Source organism: Suricata suricatta, chromosome 10, assembly GCF_006229205.1.
Source record: "Suricata suricatta isolate VVHF042 chromosome 10, meerkat_22Aug2017_6uvM2_HiC, whole genome shotgun sequence".
Taxonomy (NCBI): Eukaryota; Metazoa; Chordata; class Mammalia; order Carnivora; family Herpestidae; genus Suricata; species Suricata suricatta.
In genome coordinates this window covers 79,422,916-79,447,433 of record NC_043709.1, presented here as the reverse complement: position 1 = coordinate 79,447,433, position 24,518 = coordinate 79,422,916, and the positions used below count along the sequence as shown (strand labels likewise).

The window sequence follows — 24,518 nt, the reverse complement described above, 5'->3', positions numbered from 1 at the left end:
AGAGCAATATAAATTTCACTGGCTTGACTAGGGAGCCCACCTAGCCCTTGTTTAAACACCCATCATTTTAACAGAAAATACTGAACCCCACTGAAGTTTAAATAAAGCTCTCTCCGTCCTCTACTAAACACTCAGGGAAGAATGACAAGCCCAGAACTAGCACGTGACATTGGAATAGCATGTTTCGTGTCGCAGGTTACAAGCCCCCAGATGAAGAAGCACAAGGAAACTCACTAAATGTAGATCATATAACCATGACACTTCTGAGATGTAAGGAGACCAAGATGCTATTCAGGGATAAACACGAATAACCTAGTAACTTTCCTTTCTTCTAAGTCTATGAAGTAATCTTTATGCTTCTCTTTCAATATGAAAAGCCGATGGATAGTACGTCTTTTAGCAGGAAAAAAAAGCGCACCATTATTTAAATGAGCAAATATAAATTTACACCAACTACCTAAAAATGCTTTTAAATGGTCCATGCATACACAGAATAATTTGAAATAAAATATAAAATAAAAAAAACATTCTTTTTTGGGAAAGCACTGTATATGTTGCAAATAGGAAATAGTTTATGTTAAATATTGCAAATCTCACCTAAATCCTGATTATTTTAAGTTCTAAAAATATTGTTAGTCATTAAATCAATTGCCTTTTCTCTAAAAGAATACTCCAATATTTTGCATTTCAGAAATTTTAATAGTTTTATTTGTCAAAGAAAAGCCTAAGAATTTTTTAAAAAACATTTCCAGAGGGAACATTCTTTACCATAAAATAAATTTGTGTGATTTGGGAGGACAAATTTCAAATGTATATTTTTGATATATGTGCCAATTTTACAATTAATACAAAAAAGATAAAGTCAGTTGAAATATTTTAAAAATGTAAAAACCAGTCCAGGCAACATAACTATACAATCTTGCTGTAAAAGTACTTATATCAAATTCTGCCCAAAATATGTATGCAATATAGTAAACTTTAGTTCCTCAAGTCATTCTTCACTGCCGGCTGCCTTTGCCATTTTCTGTTGTCTCCATTCTGAGAAACAAAAGAGAAAAATCCGTTGGCAAAATAAAACATTCAATAATTACCCATATTTTTTCTCCAGCTTCCACATGAAATCAAACTGTTTATATATTCACGGGACAAGAGAACATCCGTCCTTTAGGAAAGGACACAGTCAGGCCCCCTGCTCCTCGCGGGTTCCTTGTTTCAGACAAGTGCACACGGAAGCGCCGAGAAAGTCAGTCACGTACCCAAGGCTTTATTGAAAGGCTACTTTTCTCATGATACCCTTTCAATCAAGCTTAAAACTAAGGGAAAAAACCTCTATCATTTAGTCAAAAACTTATTTCCTTTTCCCCTTTTCTACTAAAGAAACTCCTTTACCAATATATCTTCAAGAGGTCTTCCAAAAAGGATATTAAAATAATCAGACTTGAGACTTGTTCAATTAAAGGCAATATTCCTAATACTGTATTACTTAAAAGCAGAGAATTTCCCCCCATTCTTTTATACAGATACAGCGTTGTATATCAAGTGTTCCCCAATTTTTCCCTCTATGATGTTCACTGAGCAGTGAAATGCTCCAAGGAATAAATATTTTCAGGGTTACGATCAATGTAATCAGGTCTTTTATAAGTACCAAGAACCAAAGGAGGTAAATTTTTTCTCTTTACAGGTAACACATATCAACTCATTATTTTAGTAATAAAAGATTGCTGAACATGACAAAGTGTTTACTACTTTTTTTAACTTACAACACAGCAATTAACAAAACCAATTTCTACAATAAATAATACAAACCCATTTTCCTCTTTAAGATGTTGATATAATTCAGCTCTGTTATTAACAGAGTTCAAACGTCCAGCAAACTCCTGATGTTTTCTGGAATTGGCAGTATTGATTCTATTACTCCACAGGGATAATAAGGACACTGGCCCTGGTGTTACATGTGAAAGAGGAGGAAAAAGGTATTAATTCATTACTTCAAAATTTACAAATTTTTTAAAAAATGTTTTTTATTTTTGAGAGAGACAAAGCGCTAGTGGGGGAGGGACAGAGAGAGAAGGAGACCGAGGATCCGTAGTGGGCTCTGAGCTGTTAGCACAGAGCCCGACAAAGGGCTCGAACCCATGGACCATGAGCTGACCCAAGCAGAAGTTAGGTACTTAACTACTGAGCCACCCAGGTGGCCCCAAAATGTAGAAATTTAAAAAATTAACCTCTCATTCCATTGCTCACGTTATGTAACTAAAGCAATATAATCTTTTCCTTATCCTAAATGTTTAGGGGTCCCTAAGACCAGCTACTAGTTTCGTGATTTGCTGGAAGCAAATTTAGTTTAGTACAGTTTATTTAGTTCAAACTAAAGTTGTAAACAAAGTTACAGTCACAACCAAGAATCACTGCAGCAACACAGTAAGGATACACAGCCAGGTCAATAAGAGCAACAGATACACTTAAGCAAAGGCAGAAGAATCCATGTGCAGGTTTTCCATGCTCTCTCCTTACAGTGAGGGCTGACCTCAAGTGCATACTCCCTCCAGCAGCAAAAATGCAGCCACGTGTACAGACTATTTCTTCCAGGAAAGCCCATTTGAGACTCAGAGTCCTGGGTTTTAATTAAGAGCTGGACACAAATGCATTCGCTGCCAAACTACAATTACCAAAATTCCAGACTCCCAGGTAGAAAGTAAGTGTCCAGCTCAGATGTAAGACAAAATAACTTTATTTTTTAGGGAATGTTTTAAAAGATACCAACCAAGGGTCAAACTTGCAAACAGGCTTTTTTAATGATAACAGCTTCAAGGTTGCAATGTTATCTCTTTTCTGCACAATCTGAAAAGGGAAAACACTAGCAACAGCTAAAACAATTTTGAAAAGTAGAAAAAAGAAGACTCACTACCTGATATTAATAAGATTCTGCTTATAGTGATGGGGCGCCTGGGTGGCTCTGAGATGGTTAAGCTTCCGACTTCGGCTCAGGTGATGATCTCATGGTTTGTGAGTTCAAGCCCTGTGTCGGGCTCTGTGCTGACAGCTCAGAGCCTGGAACCTGCTTTGGATGTTGTGTCTCCCTCTCTCTCTGCACCTCCCCTGCTCACTCTCTGTCTTTCTCTCTTTCTCTCTCTCTCTCTCTCTCAAAAATGAGTAAAATATTTAAAAAATTTAAAAAAAAAGACTGCTTATTGTGATCATGACAGTACTGTATTGGCAAAAGGACACACAGACCAATGAAACATTTAAAAAAAAAAAAACAAGACTCCCACATATCAAATCAACTGATTTCTGATAAAGATACAAAGGCAATTAATTCAAGGAAGGAAAAAACAGACTTTTCAACAAATGCTGCCAGAACAATTGGGACATTGCATACATGAAAAAAAGGAACACTGACTCATATCTTATACCATATGGAAAAAATTAAAAAATGAACTCAAAATGGATCATGGCCTAAATGTAAAATCTAAAAGTACAGAACTCATAAAAGAATATGTATGAATAAACCTCTGAGAGTTGGGGCAATGCAAACAAAGATTTCTTATAGATAACACCAGAAGTACAACCATAAAAAAATTTTGATATATTGGACTTCATTAAAATTAGAAACTTCTGTTCTGCAAGTCACTATTAGAAACGCAAACCAGACTGGGAGAAAACATTTGGAAACCACATATCCAACAAAGCAACTGTATCCAGAAAAAATAAAGAATTCTCAAAATCCAAAAAAAACTCTTAAACGGCCAAATTTAGATATAACCACAATATCTAAATGAATTCCCTAAGAGAAATATATACAAATGGAAAATAAGCAAATGAAAAGCAGCTCACCATCATTAGTCATGGGGAAATAGAAATTAAATCCACAATGAAATACTACTACACACCGATGAAAGGAGAAAAAAAAAACCCAGCAAGTGCTGTTGAGGATATGGAACAACCCGATTCTCACTGACTGCTGGCTGGAAAACTGAGTTGGCAGATTCTAATAAGGCTAGTCACATACACGGAATAAAAAAACTACTGACAAACACACAGCACAGATGAACTGCAAAATGCACTACGCTTTATCAAATAGGCCAACCCCAAAAGGCAGCATACTTTATGATTTCGCTTCTATGGCATTCTGACTCAGGCACAATCATAGGAGGAAAACACCTCGACAGCTATGAGGGGCTGGGGGCAAGGGGGGTACAGGTGCTTAGAAAGGGGCAGTTCTAGAGAATCTCTGCGGGGGACAGACTGTCTTCTACCTTGACTGTGGTGCAGCTGGTACACAACCATATACACTGTCTAAACTAACAGAATTGGACACCAAAAAAAGTTAAAATTACTGCAGATATGTTTTCCAAAACCAAATAACAAAAGTATTTCTTCTCATTATAAAACTAACACATTCAGTAGTTAAAATTTAGAAAACAACCTATAAAGCAGAAAATAAAATCATCCGTAATACCACTGCTCTACCATCTATAAATATTTTAGTCTTTTTTCAATGCCAATCTGTATCAATAAAATTTCACTTTGGTTTTCCTGTTACTGCATTGTACAAAAGGAGCTGAGTAGATTTTCACCCAATCTAGAAAGCATGTTTGGAATAGCCCAACCTTATGTGCACCGTATATACCAGGCACAAAATTCTCTTTGGAGAGTCCTGGGAAGGCATTTTCCAAGACAGTTGAAACTGAAGTATATATTAAAAGGCCTATAGAAGCTGCTGCTCAAAAGAGACATGTGACTTAAGTTGTAAAACAGCATGGAAGAAAAAGCAAATTTAGAGAACCAGCCTTGAAAGGAAAGTTGTAAGGGTTGAAGACAGCGATTTAAAAAAAATTTTTTTTATGTTTTTATTTATTTTAGAGAGAGAGACACAGCATGAGCAGGTGAGGGTCAGAGAGAGAGGGAGACACAGAACCTGAAACAGGCTCCAGGCTCTGAGCTAGCTGTCGGCACAGAGCCCGAACTGTGAGATCAGGACCTGAGCCAAGTCGGACACTTAACCGACTGAGCCACCCAGGCACCCCAGACAGCGATTTGAAATCAGACAGAGAGAGATTGACTGACTGATTGATCGTAAGCAGGGGGGCAGGGGAGAGAGGGAGACACAGAATTCGAAATAGGCTCCAGGCTCTGAGCTGTCAGCACAGAGCCTGCTGCGGGGCTCGAACTCACAAACCATGAGATCATGACCTGAGTCAAAGTCAGACACTCAACCAACTAAGGCCATCCAGGCGCTCCAGGAGAGCATGAGACTCTTAAGCTCACGGTCATGAGTTCAAGCCCCACACTGGGAATGGAACCTACTTAAAAAATAAAAAGCCCATTCTTTAAAATGTTTCCGATTAGTAGCTGAAGTGTGATGTCAATAAGCAATGTCAATGCAGGACTCCATAAATGCTGCCCCAGTGTAACCCTGGGGTGCAATGGAAGCACCTAACTTAACTGTGAACAGAGATCAAGGAAGTCCTTCCTGAAAAAAAGACTTGCTTAAGTTGAAATCTGAACGATGCACATTAGCAAGAGGGAACAGTGGGCATCTGTAGCAAAAATTATTCTTGGGCTATATAAATTCTGCCCTATGGACACACCACCATTTAGTTTTCTTACTAATAGTGTCTTGGTTGCTTGCAACTTTCTGCTACTGATAAGTAATTTTTGGAGTTCTATTTTCCAAGCAACACTGAAGCACTGTTTAGATTAAGCCTAAGTTTCTCATCTTAATCAACAGTGGCATTATTCTGACCTATGAAAAATAGAGTAATTTATCAAGACATTTATTTACTTTCCAGGAACTTTGGCAAATGCTCTAAAGGCAAATACGATTAAGATCACCCTTTTCTCTGGCTCCAAAGAATCAGTGAAAGGAGAATATTTACATGTATCACTACACACACACACACACACACACACACACACAACTACAGAAGGAGTGTATAAAAACAAACAAGACTTCTCTCTAGGATGAACTGCCAATAAATGCGATATGGCCAGCCCCCAGGTCTTACTGCCTTAGGAGAGGCATAGTGGCAAGAACCAAACAGTCCTTTCATCTATTTGCCATTTATCCTAAAAGGCCTAAATCTAGTTTATCTTCAAGACAACTAAAGCCTACAATGATTTCAGGAGCTCCCAAACCCAATTCATAGGTCTGTTAGCGAGAATTCCTTCAAGAAGAAATGAAGCATTTCAGTCTATAAATGCGAGATAAAATGAACATAGTGTGGGTTTGTTTGTTTTTTTACATTGAAAATATTACTTTTAATACCTTTGCTGAAACTCACTGACACCACCTTCTATATGGGTAATATAAGAGCTTTCCCTAGGTTCAGTAGGAGTTTAGGGAAACGAATTTGTCTTCAATAAACCTAGCACACTTAGTATAGAGTCAAGAACATAAATGAATTCGAGTTTACAGAATAAAAATTTCTTGAAACACAGACTTTAAAGTGCTTATTTTCCACAGGCTTCCTTAATGGAGGTATGACACTACTTTCTCATTAATGTCAACAAGTACATTTCCTGCCTACACGTTCCAAGGCCGTACACAGAATCTCCCCAGCGACATCCAGGAACAGTTAGTAGCTCCTCCTCACAAAAACACAACATTAATCGACACCGCAGAAAGCAGAACGGAAATGGAAATGTGTTCACAAACACAGCACCCACCACAGCTCCACCCTACCTTTTGATTTTTCTACTGGTGGAGCTTCATCCATCTCTACAAGGGGCTTTTTGTTTGGAGGTTCTGGGGAATCGGGTGAATCTTTAATGATCTCAGCTTCAGCCAACTCTTCTCTTCCACGTTCCAAGATTCCTTTTAATCTGTTAGAGGGACAGACGACAAAATTTAAAGTTTAAATTTTTAGAAATCTAAATGGCTCAATAATTAAACTAGTCTTTGTTTTTTGTTTTTCAAAATATTTTTTTTAACATTTATTTATTTTTGAGAAAGGGAGATAGGCAGAAAATGAGCATGGGAGGGGCAGAGAGTCAAAGCAGGCTCCAGGCTCTAAGCTGTCAGCACAGAGCACCATGCAGGGCTCGAACTCACAAATCATGAGATCATGACCTGAGCTGAAGTCGGACGCTTAACCAACAAGCCACCCAGGGGCCCCTAAACTAGACTTTGTATATTGGTTTTAGTAAAAGGTAGCTGGTCTCTCAAAGTAAACCTAGAAACGAATCAAAAGATAAACCTCAACCTAAAATCAGGTGAGAGAACTTAATAATTAAACACAGGTTTCCCTTTTCCTTCATCATCATAATGTAAGAATTCAGTGATACAGTTGGCTATAAAATATGAAAAAATGGGAGAAAAATTAAGAATTTAAAATTAAAAAGGTCAGAAATGTGATCTTTGGAAGAAGTGTCACAATTCTAATTTTTATAAACAGGGACAAAATATGTTTTCAAGTTACAAACAAGATTAAGAGAATCTACTACTACTTGTGCCCTAGTTTATGTGCTGTGGAAATATATTTACATTTTACAAATTAAGAACTTAACTCCAAAAAGCTCATTTTGAGTTTCATCAGAGAACAGAAACATGTTCAACATATATAAAGATCGGTGGTGTCTGAAAGAGATTCTTTCCCCCCACTCTTCCTCAAGTGAGGGGATTCTGTTTCAGAAGTTCAGTAGCCCTAAGAAAGTAAATGAACTTCTACAGTCAAAGAGAATAAAATGTTCTACTTATTTTTGGATGAAATGATAAGATTTCTAGAATTAGCTTCCAAATATTCCCATGTGGGAGGGACAGTGGTGGCGCTGGTGAGGTGAGATGCTGTGGATAGATATGAAATGAGATCTGCTGTGAACTGTTAAAAATAAATGAGTAGCTATTTGTTCTATTGTTGTATATGTTTGAAATTTTCCATAGTAAGTTCTGTTTTGTTTTTAAGGGACTTACTAACGTTGCCATTATAATATTTACCTGGCTCTTCGCCTGATTACTGGTAAGAAGGTAGAAGACAGAGTCTCCTGTACACCTGAACAACTCACAAACTAAGGACAGAGAGTTTCAGAAGTAAGACTATGTTCTTTCACTGTGCTCCCAAGGATATCCTGTGCCTGTTTTTATAGGCGCTCTTCCATGCTTTGGGGTAACCAGTGACTTCCATGCCTGTCTCGACCACAACCACTGTACATTCTTCCAGGGCAAGAATCTAATACCAAATGCCTGACACATCACAGGCACTCGTATTTATTGAACAAATAAAACCATGTCTTTGATATTCATAACACATAAAGCAAATACTGATACCAAACATGGTATGTTATGATTTGCAGAAGTTCATTAGGAAAAAATTAAATGCTATCTTTGCCCCAACAGTAAAAACAAAACAAAACAAAACAAAACAACCCCCCCCAAGAAACCCTTTAACTCTTAACCCAAGATATTTCAGATTTTATGAATTATAAAATTGTAGTTAGAAAATGAAATAAACACACATTAAGTGAACTATTATTAAATGAATGTCTGAATGTGCTACATGCAGCATGTGATGTGCCAAAAGGCACCATGGTCCTATATTATCAAGTCACCTCTCTGAATCTTGCCAAGATTTCTCCTGTTCATAATCTTTCACTGCTTTCTCTGATTTGTCCTCTTTGTCCTCTCTCTTTCTTCCTCGTTTCTTGCGTTCTTCTTCTTCTGGGGGTTTGCTCCTACATGCCATCAGACATTCCAACACTCTTTGATGTTTCTCCGAGTTGTTGATATGAGCTCTGACAAGGGTTTCTAACTCATTCCACATGATACGGTACTGTTCGTCTCTGAGGTAAAGATAGAGAATGACGTGCTTAGAAATACTCTTTAAATAACAGTGAAGTGTCAATTGCTACTGGTAAAATAAAGTAAAAGGAATCATTAAACACACAAGGCTCTTTCTTCTTATAATTCTAAGTTATAATGTACCTGATTCTGGCATTCTATGTTTTGTATCATTTCATCTCAATCATATACATATAAGCCTGTATATTATGTATATACCCCTCCAATCATGTCAATTACAGTATGAAATAAGTGAGCTTAAAAAACAGTCTGTATCAAGTAAATGTGATATATAGAGAAAGTAAGGGGAAAAAACCTACCTTTTAGGCCCTTTTCCTCTTGTACCAACTGTGGAAATAGGTAGAGGATCATTTTTTCTTTCCATATCAACTAAGTTGTATATTGTTTTTTGACAGTTTAACACATCTTCTTCTGTCAAAGATTCTTTCACAATAACACTGGCTAATGGAACTACCTGTTAGAATTTTTTTAAGAAATAAAAAGAAAATCTGTCTTGAAAAACAAATATCAAAACATGTAGAGAGAACTTCAATTGATTTTAAACATCACCATGGTGAGATAACCTATAATCGTCATTTCAATTTTCTATTACTAATTCTTTAACTATAGCCAACTCGTATATTTCATTCTTTGCTTGAAGAATATCCATAAAAGACATATAACTAATCAAAAAGAAAGGTTGGAAACAATTTAATACTTACTGCTTGCATGTTAAAAATGGTGGTTTGTGAAATAATCATAGGCCAGTAACGGGTGTGTTTTTCTAACTGATCTTTTGCTCGTTCCAAAGGGATCTCAAGAGTTCCATCGATTTTATATCTGGGGTCTAGAAAAGGAGTTAATCTGTTTTCCCTCATAAATTCACCAAAATCCTAATGATAACCAAATAAAATAAAATTAGAAACTATTTTCTAATGTTTCAGTATGGATTACATGTAATAGTCTGTTGCCCCGATGTGTCCTCTCCAGTGATATGTAACAAAGTATTTTCTCTAATGGTTCCCTTACTAATTTTCCCCATCCTTTTGAACATGAAACCTACCAGCCTTTGTTTTTGATTAAAAAAAGATCTCTATATAAAATTAAGAACACTTAATTTTATATTATAAAGGATATAAAATAAAAGCCTAATAAAAATAATTACCTATAGTATATAACAGTTCTGTGATTTACCAAGTACATTCCAATATTATCAATCACATTTAATTTTCACCACCACCTCTAAGTAGACTACCATGAAGTACTAAATATAAAAGAGGAAAGGGGGAATAAAAAATCAAAATCAGAAGAGGATTTCTACCCCAAATAGATACAATTTCTTAGTACATATCTTTAAATAACAAAAATTTAGGTTATTTCAAAGTAACAGCCACCCAAATAATCAAATGTTTTTATTTGCCATTAAGTTACTAGAAAATAAACTTCCACCTGAAATATTCAAATCAATTTCCATTCTTTTCTATAATTCCAGGTGTCAATGCTACCCATATAGTTCTTGATATACACTGAATACGTAAGACTACATAGTGACAAATAGTTCTTTTGAGCAAGTATTATAGGACAGTCACCTAATTAAAATAATAAGTCATTAACTTCTCCAAACCTCATTTTGTAACAGAGCATGGCATGTAATAAGCATTCAATAAATATTTGCTGAATGATGAAAGGCTCAAAACATAAAATTCATAAATATTAGAATCTTTCTTACTGTGATCCGGTAGTCTGTAACTCTGCCTCCACATCCTTCACTAATTGAAGGTGGATCTTCTAGAATGGATCGAGAACTGCTAAGGACATGCAAAAATATCTCTCCTCCATGGCTACTAAGCATATGACTAATGACTTTGGAACCTGACTTTCGTGGTTGTTCCAATAAAACAGAACGACCTGTAATAAAGCAAGATTACTTTATCAGTGACAACGCTCATATAGGCAGTTACTTTTTTCCTTTTTATGCCTAGATTTTTCATTTTATTGATTAAACCTCATATTTTAAGCAGCATGGCGACTTCAGTATTTCTGCATTTCAAGTCCTAAAAGTGAATTCTAGCCTTAGCTTTCTCTTGGTCACTCAAAGCTTACGTAGTTGTACAGTTTTCCAAAGGAAGTATAGTGGTCTCTGGTACAATGTTGGTTACATTCTTTATACATTACAAGAACATACAACTTTCTCCTGGACATCTAGAAGAATAGTTAGACAACCGCTGGATAACTCTCTAGCTATAAAAGCTACACAACATTTGGCGGAGAAAGCAAAGTCTCAGTTTAGTTCCACAGTACCTCCTTATCAGCACAATTACCCTAACTACTTTCTATTTCACATGACCAAATGTTATTTAATCTGTACTTTACATAGTCTAATAATAAAAGTTTGCTTAATTTTGACCCATCACATCAATGGTTTCAAACCTACTTGATCATAAGAATCAACTGGAGAAGCTATTAAGAATTGAAATTTAGTAAAGAGAATCTAGTTTGTTTTTTTTAATTTTCACACAAGGAAACCACAGACTTTAAGTCATATGGATAAGAATCATATGGCATAATACTGAAATATAATGTTTATTTATAATTAAGGTATAGTGTGCAAAGAGAGGTCCATGTATACTTTGCAATTTAACATTCAACAGGCCAAGGTAAAGAGTCTATATTGTTCAATGAAAAAAAAGTCAACTTTGACTCTAACAGGCAAATTTTAAAATTAAAAATACTTAAAAATATGTTTAATAAAACTTTTTTTATGACAATCTGAAAAACAAAGTTATCCAATTTTTTTAAACTTTAATAAAACTGCTAAAAGGGTATTTACAATTAGGTAACTTTAGAAGAGTTTTGGAAGATAAAACAGTTTTAGGCTATCTTAAAGAAAAAGGCTTTCTAGAGTTCAGATTTTCACATATCCTTACTAACGACTTCACTCATAATATTCTCAGCCCAAACAATTAAATGGTGGAAATTACCGTTTAGAAGAAAATTAGTAAGGCAGGAGGAAGGTCTGCTATTTACGTCTACAGGTGAAATTCGATAAGCGCCAGTGCAATAGTGTAATTCTGAAACAGGAGAAAACACTGATTTGAAAGAATATAAAGGAATTATTCCCACAATTAAAAGAGGGGGAAAATGTTCGTTGAGCCCCTAAAACAGTGAAAAACAAAAATTCAAAAAGAAACTAATGATCCCTATATATACCCACTTTAAGAACCTCGATTTATTCTTTTCTCTTTTCTTTATTTTTCCTTTCTTTTTGTAAGTTTATTTTCAGAGAGAGAGACCATGAGCTGGGTAAGAAAGAGAGCAAGGGGAGACAGAGAATCCCAAGCACAGCCAGTGCAGAGCCCAATGAGGGGCTCGAACTCACAAACGGTGAAATTATGACCTGAGCCAAACCCACGAGTCGGACACTGACCCAACTGCGTCACCCAGGTGCCCCTCTTTCCATTTCTTTACAATACCTACCAATGTTATTTGTCCTGGGTGTGCACCACTTTAATGTTATCGTTTCTTTAAATGAGCCTTCTCTACTGCTGCCACCTATGTGAGTATCACCTTTAAAAATAAGCCAAAGAAACATTACTAAATCGACCACAAACTTGCTAATACAGCTGTAGAAATCATGATTTTGGTGATGAGACCTACTGACTCGAATAGTATTTATAAGAAAACAAACAAATTTAGATTTCAGAACAACTGATTTTTATGCAGGCAAGCTGGAACTCCATCACTCTTTCAAGTCAGTTCCTGTTCTCCTAAGTGGTGTGCTTGCAAAAGAGAAACTATGACATGACTGTCCTGGCGATCTTGGGACTTGTTCCAGGAGCCTAGTGTTTCCAGAGTAAATTCTACAGAACACCAGTTCCGTGGCCATTAACAGACAGTGCTGTGGAATAAGTTTGGAAAGAGATGGACCACAGCCAACCAGGTTTGTTTACTGACAAGCTTCTCAAAATTGTTACATGCTTTCATATGTTTGATCTCACAGAATAAAACTTTTCTTACCACTTTTCAGGAAATCCACATGCGCATCTTTGTGGTGAAGTAGTTCCACATCATAATTGGCAGATGTATTAGCATGTTGTTCTTCCTTAAAGTAAAATTTAAAATAATTTAGTTTTATTTTCAAAATAATGAAGTTATTATTCATTTTGCTTTTTACTTAAAGTGAGGTAAAATACACCCAACAATATTTAGCTAATGGGACAGTTTGCTCTGTAATTAATCTATTTAAAGATGCAATAGTTTTCCAAGGCAATATGAACTCTATTTCAAAACTACTAGCTATACAGAAGTAATAAAGTATTTAATGATTTTTCTTACATTACATCAGAATTAACATAAATGACTCTTCCAGAATTTTAGAGTTTTTTTACTCCAAATGCATTGTCTTGCCAATACATTTTATAAATGTTGTTTAAAGGAGGAAATAGCATCTTTAAATACTTATAGGAAATCAGCAAAACCAGTTATATAAAATAGCAAATACAGACTAACAAACAAGTTTACTAACTTGTTTTCACTAATTAGTAAATAAGAACTTCAGTATTCTCAGTTTACAGGGAAAAGATAAAGACTGAAGAAATGGTCATACCAGTCATACACAAATATGATCAAATTTTAAAAACAAGGTATCTGTCAGCCTCAGAGTATTTTTCTTGTAACTCATGAAATTACAGATATTAAAATATATTATGTTATTTTACTTGATAATTTCTGCATCCACACCATTTGATTGGATAAGGCCACAACTTCTATTAAAGAGCCAGCCATTGGTATAAGGAAGAAATTAATAATGCACAGATTACATTTCTCTTGAAATTCAGTGTTCATCATATGGTGGCAAAACAATGGAACTGGACTTAAAGCTGTGCTTGTCCTCGACAACTGAATGATGACACAATGGAAGTAAACAGGTGCCAATAGGTTCCTAAGAAAATCCATTAGTAAAATCCTAAAACTTACATATTTGGTTTTTCAGCTACAGTAAAATAAACTTTTTTAAAACTATGAGCTATGTTTCTCTGGTCAGACCTATTAGTTACAAACACCTTCACACTAGATGAGCAAGAACAAAAATACAGGAAATAAAAGATCCACTAGAATGCACAAAGGAAATTCTAATAACATAACCGCCAGGAAAAGAGTCACAGAAAAAGTGATCATTTAAGACAGAGATTATATTTTGATGAAAATAATGAGCACATAATTAAAAACAAAAAGCTGATATATAGTACTCTTATGAAAAAGAAAAACGAAACGAAATTTTGTTCTGTGATCCTTTCTTAGTTGCTTTTCACTATGTACTGACCTGGTCAAAGACATTGACTGTAGGCTAGCAAAACAGAAAATATGATATGGGGAGAAAAAGTTAAGGTTCAATTAAAATAAATAATACATGTCACACAAATATTTAAAAAGCAAAGCAGAGCTTTCAAAATAGCAAGAAAAAAGTACTGCCTACCTTCATTGGAATATTTGTAATAGTAGTTGAAGCCAAGTCAAAATGCTGCTGTACCAAAATATTTAATTTGGTAGCAAGATGCCGTCCTGCACGAACACTATGAACTTCACTGGTTAAAACAGGGGATAACTACAAAAAAAGTATATATGTATATAAAATAATAGTAACACATTAATACATTGTGACCTGGTGTTAAATATTTTACTTCCATCTATAAAAATTAAATATTTTCACTTCTTGGAATTTAGAAAAAGTTTTTAAAGGCCCATAAATTAACTATGATCATATTTTAGCAAGAAATGTTCATACATTTATTCATTCAACAGACAAGTCCTAGGCAGAACTTAGTATATTATATGACAGAAACTACACGAGCTATTAGAGACAGCAGTAAATAGGCAAAGTCCTTGAAACTCAGAGTGCACATCTTTGATTCAAATATTTAACTTATAATTTTTACTTCTATTTATCTATATGCAAAATGGATTTGAAATGGCCCATAGAAATACTGTAGAAAAATAAGTAATTTTATGGAGAGGAAAAATACTTGAAGGTAAAACTGCTTATTATAAAGAATAACAGAAATTGCCACAAACATATTTCATCACCAATAAATGTGATCAGGCAGCCAAAAGTTACTAATGACAAGATAACATCAACTTTCACTCAGCCCAAGGTATAATATCTATTATAAATAAATGTTTAATTATTACAAAGTAAAGCCACATTATCAAAAGAGGCAGAAAAAAGTTAACAAAAAAGGGCTTTCACTGGAAACCACCTAAAAACACAATTAAAGAACTAAAGACCTAAAAATACCAGTTAAGTATAAAAAATTGTTAAACTTCACCTGTTTATATTAACTAAGGCTAAGAGAAAAACCAGAACATAAAAACATGTATGTTTAATATAATTATATAAATATATACATCTATATTTCTAAACACAGACTGATGGAGTATATTACATGATGCAAACCCATTTAAAAAACAGACTCATTTTTTTCCTTTAAAATTGTTCGAATTTATTTAAAAAATAAATCAAGATAAAAAATTAGTTTTAGCTTTTTATCCTTTGGATAGGTAAAATTAATTTGTTATTGGAGTCTATTTTTTGTTAAAAAGTGTATGGCTCCTCTAATAAGGAAAAAGATGTTTATATAATAAAAAGTTATTAAAGCAACTGAAATTCATTACAGCAATGGAAATTTTAGGAACAATACAAACTACGGTTTTGCAACATATTTAATTAAACTTCAACAGGCAAGCAAAACAGAAAACACTTAAAAATCTACAATTATAACATGAAGACCAACGTAGGAGTTTTCACACATAGATGGCTTTGTGAACTCTAAACATCTTCTTGGCAGAAAACCTTGGCATTTTTATGCTAACCCTTCTCAGCATTTATTAATAATAAATAACAATGATCTTTCTTCCATTATTTTCGCCCTTACCTCCTTTTTAGGGCGATCAGACACAAGGCTGTCTTCACCAACTGCGTAAGTATGTATCAAGACAAGTTCACACTTCTGAATCTGCATGAGACTTAAAGAGAAACTTCTCACTTAGAATATAAGGACACATAGTATGTAAAGAAACCAGGTAGGCAGACTATTAAGAGTTTAATATACCAAAACAGTGTATCTCTATAATCAGACACTACTGTTACCACAAAAGCTAAATGTTTAGAAAAACTGTATAATTGCTGTACTTGTATGGACATTTAGTAAATATATGATACTTTCTTGTATGTTTGCAAAATAAAATGTCTTGTAATCACGAAAATTTTCAATAGATAGCTATCAGAGAGAAAATGAATATATTATACATTTGTTTCCCTTTTACTAATGAGTTTTAAGGACAAAATCAGGCAATACTAACCATTACCTATAAGTGGTCATTTCTAAGAACATAGGATTTGCAATGCAAGGTTTTTTTTTTTTAATGTTTTTATTTTTGAAAATTTTTTATTTTTAAATTTCCAAATGCACAGAAAAGTTGAAGAAAAAGTACTATTCAGTGAATACCCACACACCCTTAACCTAGATTCATTAACTGTTAGCTATGTCTGTTTTCTCTACCTATGTATCAAACATACATTTTTTAACTAATTAGTAGAGCCAGTAGAGAATTAAAAGGAATACTACCAATTACTACTGAAATTACTGGAGTAATTGAAATACATGACTGAAAATAATGAAATACATGACTGAAAAATGGAATATGTAGTTCAGTTATGATTATACTCACTGATCTGAATTTGCAGCAAGCTTGTTATGCTCGTGAATTGTTTCCTGGACACAGTCCTCAAGCATTCGCACATGACTATCACTGTGGCATAAAAAAGAACAAACTTAAATAAACAGTAAGAGAAAAAATTAAACACACTATTTAGCTGTAGTATCTTGTTCTAGGCACTTAAAATTACTTTCGTGAGGATGGTCTTCAGCATGCTCATTCACAATACCAAACAGCCAGCTGAAAAACTAGTGAGTAAAAAAGTCACACTAACCTACATGATGACAATCTACACAGCTTTCATTGAAATGACTCTTTAAGAATTGGATAAATACAGCTTCAGTATTAGGCCACTTGAGATATGCTTACCACCTAACATGCTATCCTGTGTTTTTAAATAAAAACTGCAACAAGACATTAAAATTCCCTCAGTGAAAGAATTACTGTGATTAATGTCTCACCTTTTTGCATTAGTAATGCAAATTATTCGTCCTCTATTTCCAACACGTTCTGCATTTTCCATTAGTAGAGTTCGAGCCTCATGTTGGTATTCTGTAATTTTACACAGGGTTTCCACTGCGGCAACGAGACCATGCAGAATGCTGCAGCATTCTGGATCTGCTCGTGGATTGGGAGGCCCAACAGCAGCTAATGCTGCCATTAGCTAGGCAAAAGGGAAAATAATTATGTTGACAAGAGTATGTACAAGTCAGACAAAGACATCACAGGAAAACTACAAACCAGTGTATCTTATAAATATGGACACAAGTATCCTCAACAAAATATCCTCAAATAGCAAACCAAATCCAGCAACATATGAAAAGAATTATACACCATGACAAAGTGAGACTTATCCCAGGAATGCAAAGTTGACTTAACATCCAAGTATCAATTAATGTCAATACGAACACACTTTTAAAAATCACCTGGTCATCTCCATAAACTTAGAAAAAGTATCTCACAAAATCCAAGACCCTTTAGAAGAAACCTCCTCTAGCAAAAAATGGCATCTAGGAAAACCTACAGATAACATCATGCTTCATAGTAAGGCCTGTATGTGGTCTCTCTAAGATCAAGAAGAGAAGAAGGATGTCCACTCTCCTCACTTCTATCCCACACTGTACTGGAGGGTCTAGTCAGGGCAATTAAGAAAAAGACATAAAACGTACCAGATTGGAAAGGAAGAAGTAAAATGATCTCTATGCCACAGATGATGTGATCTTATATGTAGAAAATCATATGGAATCCAGTAAAAAACTATTAAAAATAATAAGTCCAGCAAGTTGCAGGATACACGATCAATATACAAAAACAACTTGTATTGCTACACACTTGCAATGGACAATTTGAAAATAAAGAAAACAATTCTAATAGCATCAAAAAATAAAATACTGTGGAATAATATCAACAAATGAAATGCAAATTTTGCACTCCTGAGAACTACAAAACATCATAGAAAGAAATTAAAGATCTAAACGAAATAAAATATCCCATGTTCAAGAGTTCAAAGACATAATATTACTAAAATTGCAACATTACTCAAACTGAACTACAGATTAAACATAATCTGTGTCACAATCCCAGGTGACTTCCTTGTAGAAACTGACAAGGTGATTCTAAAATTCATATGGAATTGCAAGAAACTGAAAATGGCTGAAACAACCTTGAAAAAGAACAAAATGGGAGGATTTTGCTTTGTATCTGCATAAAGACACTCTGGAATGAGCCATGAAAAACTAACAGTGGTGGAGACAAACAGTGATATGCTAGTAAGTCAGCTCCCCAATGTGTGGGGAATGGCCCTAATTTGTAGTGTTTGCCAATATCTATGGTTAAATAAAATATTCCCACCATGGCAGATATCAAGAGTCACTGAATGCAAAGTTGGTATTAGCAGGATCTAGCGCACTCACTGAGGCAGGGGAGGAGTTGGAAAGGTTTCAAGGTTTTACTAACACATACTACATATGTACATGTGTATGTATGTAGATTTTATTTCTAAACTATATAACTATTACCTATTCATAGAAAGTAATCAGAAAATTTAAAAAAGACTGTGTATACATGACTATATAAAGTCTCTGGTATTAAGGAGAAGCTCAATAAAAAGTAGCTTTTTAGGGGAGGGATTTTGTGGTCCTGAAGAAAGTAGCAGAAAGCAAGTTTTTAACTTTTGAGGTCAGACAGTGATGGGTTGAAATTCTGGCTCTGTGTGGCCCGAGTCAAGTCCTCCTAACCTGAAAGTGAAAATACTCATGTAACCTGTCCCATGTTAGTATAATACTTTCAAACTTGGTTTAATTTAGCCAACAGAAACCAGACCTAAACTCCCGAAGTCCGACAATTTTTGGAGGATAGAGTTATGTGCTATCAGAAAGAGCCCTGGACCCAAGTATAGAAGTCAAACAACATCTAGCACCTGTGGCCTCCAACCCTTCACCTGCACAATGAAGGAGTCAAAGTAAAAGACATCTAAAATCCTTCCGGCCCCCAAATTTGTCTTTGATCTTTTTCACTTGTCACTCATGATTGTTCACAATAACTAAGGAAAGGTGTGACATGGATAACCAAAGCTAAACATAAAATGTGTTAACACAGACAAGATTATATATAATTTATACATGTCAATTATTTCATATAATCTTCAACACCAGTGAGCTGCTATATAGTTGCCTTTCCAACTAGACTGGAGTTTCCCCTTCTGTTCACAATTTAAAAGCAATCAGTGTGATACAATGTGCCTTCGCATTCAGAAGGCAGAGAGAAGTAGCAATTCTCTTATCATTGCCATATGTGCCATTATCAGATGCACAACTTTTACTGCACTGCAGAGGTGAAGTAAGGAAAACCTATACCAATTTGTACTGATTTTTTTTCATACACAACTAGAGAGGCCTCAAGCTTTTTTCACAGCACCTCTTGAAAGAAGTAAAGCAAAACACATGCCATTTCAAAAAGAAAATGCAAGGAGAATGTACAGAATCCTTAATATTATTTTTTCAAGTTAAAAAAAAATGAAGAACATTCTGGAGAGATATAAATGCAAAGGCCAACCAATAAAAGCCTACTACTTGAGTGAGCTACCTCAAAAGAATAAAGGATTAGATATGTTTACATATATCATGGTACTAATCACAACATTTTAAAACCAAACACTGGGATAAATACATTTTCTTTAAAAATATTTCATTTAAAACACATTTACATGAGATTATTTCCACTGAAGACCATCCATTAACCAAAAAATTTTAACATGAAATAATTCAAACAATGTATTCAAAAATTGTACTAATGTCTGTCTCTCATAAACATCTTCATCAGTAAAGAAACCAGTAAACTGAAGTCTTCCATCCAACTCAACAATAGCAAAGAACATAATCTACCACAAACCCAATATCCTTAGACAAATAATGTTTAAAAAGCACCAGGCCTATAAAGCAGCCAGTTAAAACTGGAGCAAAGGACTGTGCACCGAGCAATTTTGCAAGACAAAAAAAAACCAAGCTGCTACATTTCTGATACAGTTATGATAAGAATACTGAGAAATTTTGTAGAAACATGAGGAAAAGCAGCAACAAATATAAAGTTGAGCAAATTTAAAAAAAAGGGAAATGATAAATTGCAGGAATAAACAGTCACACAAGAAAAAAATAATATGTAAGACAAATCATTGTTTCACACCTCAAACTTTACAGTGCTATCTATCTCAATAAAACCTAAAAAAGAGACAGAAAGGAAGTAACCACATATACTACTTAACTTAGCAGTAACATTTTATATAGATATTATAATGTTCATTACACAATTTTGAATTAACAAAAATTCTGATATAACAACACAGAAAATGAAGGAAGGGGAGAAGGGAGGTATAGAGGCATGGGTGGCAGAGAATATAAAAATTAAATCTTCACTAGTGATAATGATAAAAAAAATAAAGTTTATATTAAGAACTCTATCAATAGCAGTAAAAATTTGTTATTTAGAAATATGGAAGTAAATACTAGACGAGTTAGAGTTGAAAGTTTGCTTCTAGGAACTGGGGAAAGACTCAGAGGAAGATAGCTGGCTTTCATTTATTATTGGTGTTTTAAAACTATGTGCAAATACTACAGTGATTAAAAAATCCCTTTAAATCATTTTTCAAGAAAGTATTACCACAATCAGATAATTTTCAAAAATGGCCACAGCTCAAAACCTAACCATACCTCCTGCAAATTTTGGTCTTCTTGAGTCCAAGAATTTAAAACATGTGCTCCAGAGTCACTCACAATGAAATTCACCTGATAGATTTCAAAGACAGAATTAGTATTCACATCCAATTCCACTGAAATCACATCATATTTAAAATAATATTCAGTCCCAAGAACTGCTTTGTTGATTCATTCATTCAGTTTATAATTCTAGAATGCCTAGTATCTGCCAGGTGCTATCCTTGGCACTGGGGATTTGGGAATACAGTGATGAATAAAAGTTGTATCACTCACAATGTGGGGAAAGTCCCGGATTTGGGGGGTAGTGGTAAGACACAAGGCAGTACAGGAAGAAGACAAAAACATGCACAAGATGACTTCAGTGAGTGATAAATGCTATGAAAAAGAAATTGGTTAGCGACTTTAGGTTGGGTGGTCAGAGAAGGGCTCTCTATAGAAGTGGCAACTGAGGGGAATCCAAAATGACCAAAAGAAACCAGCCATAAACAGAGCTAGGGATAGAGAATTCCTGGTACAGCAAATGCAAAGGCCTCAAAGGGATGAAAAGGTCAGAGCAGGCAAAGGGGTGGGAGAAAAGCTCAGAGAAATAGGCAGTAGCCATATCACAAAAGGCACTGAAAGTCAAAATAGTGCATTTGGACTTATTCTAAAGTAAAATGCAAAAAAGAAGGGAAAAGAAAAAAAACTATCAAAGAAGATGATAATGCTAGTAAGGATATATTAGAAAATATATAAAATGATGAATGTTCTCTTTTGAAGGAGGGTAAGATTATTTCTTTCCTCTGGACTATGTGATCGAATCCATAATTTTTTTTCCTACTATCCATGAAGTAACTAGTTTTGCACCCCTAAGAAATTTGATAAGGAGTCTTCTCTCCTAAGTCTTACCTGACAGGGACATATTTTACCAGCCACTTCAGTTACATTATCTTATTGAAATCTTACATCATAGGAAGTAGGTGTTATGCTTACATGGGAAGAACCAGGCTTGGGAGAAATTAAACAACATGATCAAGGTCACACTGTGGTAGCTAATGAGGCCAGAATTTGAACCAAAGCCTGTACCCTAAATGACTAGTTATCGTTCCTTTCATATTTTTTTTTACCTTACATAATGCACAATTTACAGAGGGACTAAAAACTTATATTTAATTTGAAATATATCTGAAAATAGAGATTCTTTATGTTCAGGCTTACTGTTACTGCCCTGCCTGTACCAGTCTAAGAACTGGCTAGGTCCCAGCCTAGGCTGCTCCAAATCAGATAAAGCAAATCATCCACTTGTGGCTAACCAAATGACTCTTCAAAAATAAAACAGCTGAAATGATGAAATCTGAAGGTAATTTTCGTATTTGGAATCTATCAATCCTCAATCTCTCTTCTTGTGGAGAAAAACATATTTCGCTTAGCATTCTTAAAAGCATTTCTAATAGCCAAATCCTGCAGCAGTTTAGTGTGCATTCACTAACACTGTAAGTGGCCAGCCTGTTTAGGTTCAAATTCTGGTTCTATGTCTAACTAGCTGTGTGACTCAGGACAACCTTCCTGTCTTGACCTCAGTTTCTACATCTCCAACTTGGCAATAATAAACACGGCTGATATTCAGAATGGTACATACCAACACAATCTGACATTGCTCACAGCCCACATCCCTTCTGCTTAGGCCAGCAATAGCACTCAGTGGTCAGTGCCTGTTCTATTTGGGTTATTATATACTTTGAATATTGCCCCAGTAATTAGAGTAGCTACTTTATAGGACTGTTGTGAGAATTAGTGGAGTTAATAAATATGAAGCACTTTGGAAATGACTGGTATGTGTAAATGCGCCGTAACTGTTAGCTGTTATTATTGTTATTGGCCCCAATTTATACATAACATATTAACCCCAAAGAAGAGTTCTAAATACCAAATTTTTAAAGTAGTAAACAGTTTTAAGTCAAATCTATAGTAGATTCTTACATAAAAAATGTAACAGGCAGTTAAGTCCATCCCCCCAAATCATGATTTTTCTTGTACTTTACACTCACCAGCTTTTTGAAAGGAAATATATCATACATTATTCTACAATATTCCATGGAAGATTCTACTGAGCAAGTCCACAAGGATTTAGATATGGGGGCCAAAGGGATGATTCCTTGGGTCCTATTCTTCACCAGCATATCAAACTCGACATGCTGTCTGCATGATTCTGCCATATAAGGGCAGTGATCTACAACAAATACTGTTTTATGAGATTCAGAAAAAATCTTCATTTTGTTTTAACCTGTAAGGGATAAAATATATTAGCCAAATGTCTTATACATGACATTTAATATCCTTAACTGTTTGCCAATTAATGTCTTTTCCTCAAAATGATTTGGTAGGGAACATGAATAATCAGTATTCAAAGAAATTTATCCAACAAAGGATAAGATTTAATGAGGTCATGACCAGAAAGTAACTATCAATTCGAGGGATAAGCTACACCATATTGAGCTGTCACTCTATCAGTCACAGGCAAAATTACAGTCCATACAAATTTTTGCTTTTTGAATGAACTTTAAATTGTCAGGAAAAAATGCATACAAATAACCGTACCGATTGCCTTCAATAATACCAAACATAACAAATGATAAACACTCTAATACAAGTCTGACGATTCTTGCTAATTGACATCAATCACATACAACCCCCCAAACTAACCCAAGTCGTAGTTCTAGGCTTCCCTACAAAAAGTCTCAAGACTTCCGAAAAAGGCTGAGGTGAGCCAAAGAGGAGTGACAGCATAAAGCAAGCCCCAAATATAAAAAATATTTAAGACAACTGCATATCGGGTCTTTACATTAGGATAAGGACCCCAAATTCACACTCTTCCCCCTTAGCTTTTAAAACACCACGGTAATTTATCATGTAGATCAGAAAAACTTAGTTGCTACCATTCACAAAGCTGGGGAGGATAAACTTTCAAACTTTTTCTTATAAAAACTCCCTGGCTTCGCTAATAAAACCTTATATTGAATAGACAATCCACATTCAAAAAGCACATGGTAAGCAGAGCAAAAGTGTTCATCAAAACGAACTGACTTTTTTACGATCTAGCTATTTCTTCTGCTTTCAAACGCATTTCCCCTTCATGCAAACTCTTCTTTGAGAAACCTGGTCACACTCTGCTGGAGGGTGGGGGGTGGAAAGTACAAGGTGAGTGAATAGGGAAGACCTCAGGATCGAGGTTTGCTTACTTTCGTGCCTGGTCCTGCAGTGAAAACGAACAGAGGCTACGGACCACAGCCTCTCTGGAAAAGGCTGCTGGATGGGTGGGGAGGGTCAGCGCACAGTCAGGAGTGTCTGGTACCAAAGACAGGGAACTATGCTTTCCCCGCTCATCTCCTAGCACACCGGTCCTTCCCAGGCTTCCTAAATGCAGGAGCGCGCGCGCGCGTGCGCGTGAACACAAACACTCACACACTCGGACTCGCGCGTGCGCAAAGCCCTCTTCCACAGCCCCGCCAGGCTACCCTTCCCCCTCGGTGGGCCAGACGCCCAGCTCGCAGAACAGGAAGAGGGCGGAGCCAAGGAAAAAATGCCTCCGACGCTCAAGATTTTCTACCGGCTAATTTTCCCAATAACCCATTGGGAAGATTGATCCGGGCGACCTCAGAGCTTCCCCAACAGCGAAGTACCAACCACAGCACCGCCTAAGCCAGCCACGATCCCTTAACGCAAGGCTCTCCCACCCGGCCTCCCTTTCTCGGTTTCTCCACCCAGGCCGGCTTCCCCTGTCAAGACTCGCGACACTTTGCGAGAAGCCAAGTGAAAGCCTGACTAGATTAATAGGG

The 24,518-nt window shown here is 35.5% G+C and overlaps 1 protein-coding gene across 3 annotated transcripts; it reads right to left on the bottom strand.

Moving 5' to 3' along the window:
* Nucleotides 1–754: 754 nt before the first annotated feature.
* Nucleotides 755–24,494, bottom strand: INTS13 (integrator complex subunit 13). 3 transcript variants are annotated; one of them, XM_029955862.1, is made up of 17 exons: nt 23,922–24,494; nt 22,731–22,966; nt 20,698–20,772; nt 16,954–17,156; nt 16,505–16,585; nt 15,709–15,799; nt 14,253–14,381; nt 12,794–12,878; nt 12,254–12,343; nt 11,758–11,865; nt 10,506–10,684; nt 9,499–9,669; nt 9,097–9,251; nt 8,548–8,778; nt 6,686–6,825; nt 1,807–1,942; nt 755–1,038 (listed from the first exon to the last, which is right to left on the bottom strand). In XM_029955862.1, the coding sequence occupies exons 2-17, from the start codon at nt 22,953–22,955 to the stop codon at nt 999–1,001; spliced, it is 2,139 nt and encodes a 712-aa protein (XP_029811722.1). In that variant the 5' UTR covers nt 22,956–22,966; nt 23,922–24,494; the 3' UTR covers nt 755–998. The 3 variants fall into 3 exon arrangements, with proteins under 3 accessions (XP_029811722.1, XP_029811723.1, XP_029811724.1); XM_029955863.1 differs by having other exon boundaries at nt 11,758–11,847; XM_029955864.1 differs by having other exon boundaries at nt 22,731–22,912.
* Between the last annotated feature and the right edge of the window lie 24 nt (nt 24,495–24,518).

What these genes read in the sequence shown, in the direction of transcription:
- INTS13 (XM_029955862.1), bottom strand. Translation starts at nt 22,955, where the DNA reads ATGAAGATTTTTTCTGAATCTCATAAAACAGTATTTGTTGTAGATCAC. An exon ending in TATTTCCTTTCAAAAAGCTG is followed by an intron (nt 20,773 to 22,730) that starts GTGAGTGTAAAG and finishes GAAATCTATCAG; the next exon opens with GTGAATTTCATTGTGAGTGA. An exon ending in AAGACCAAAATTTGCAGGAG is followed by an intron (nt 17,157 to 20,697) that starts GTATGGTTAGGT and finishes CCTTTTGCCTAG; the next exon opens with CTAATGGCAGCATTAGCTGC.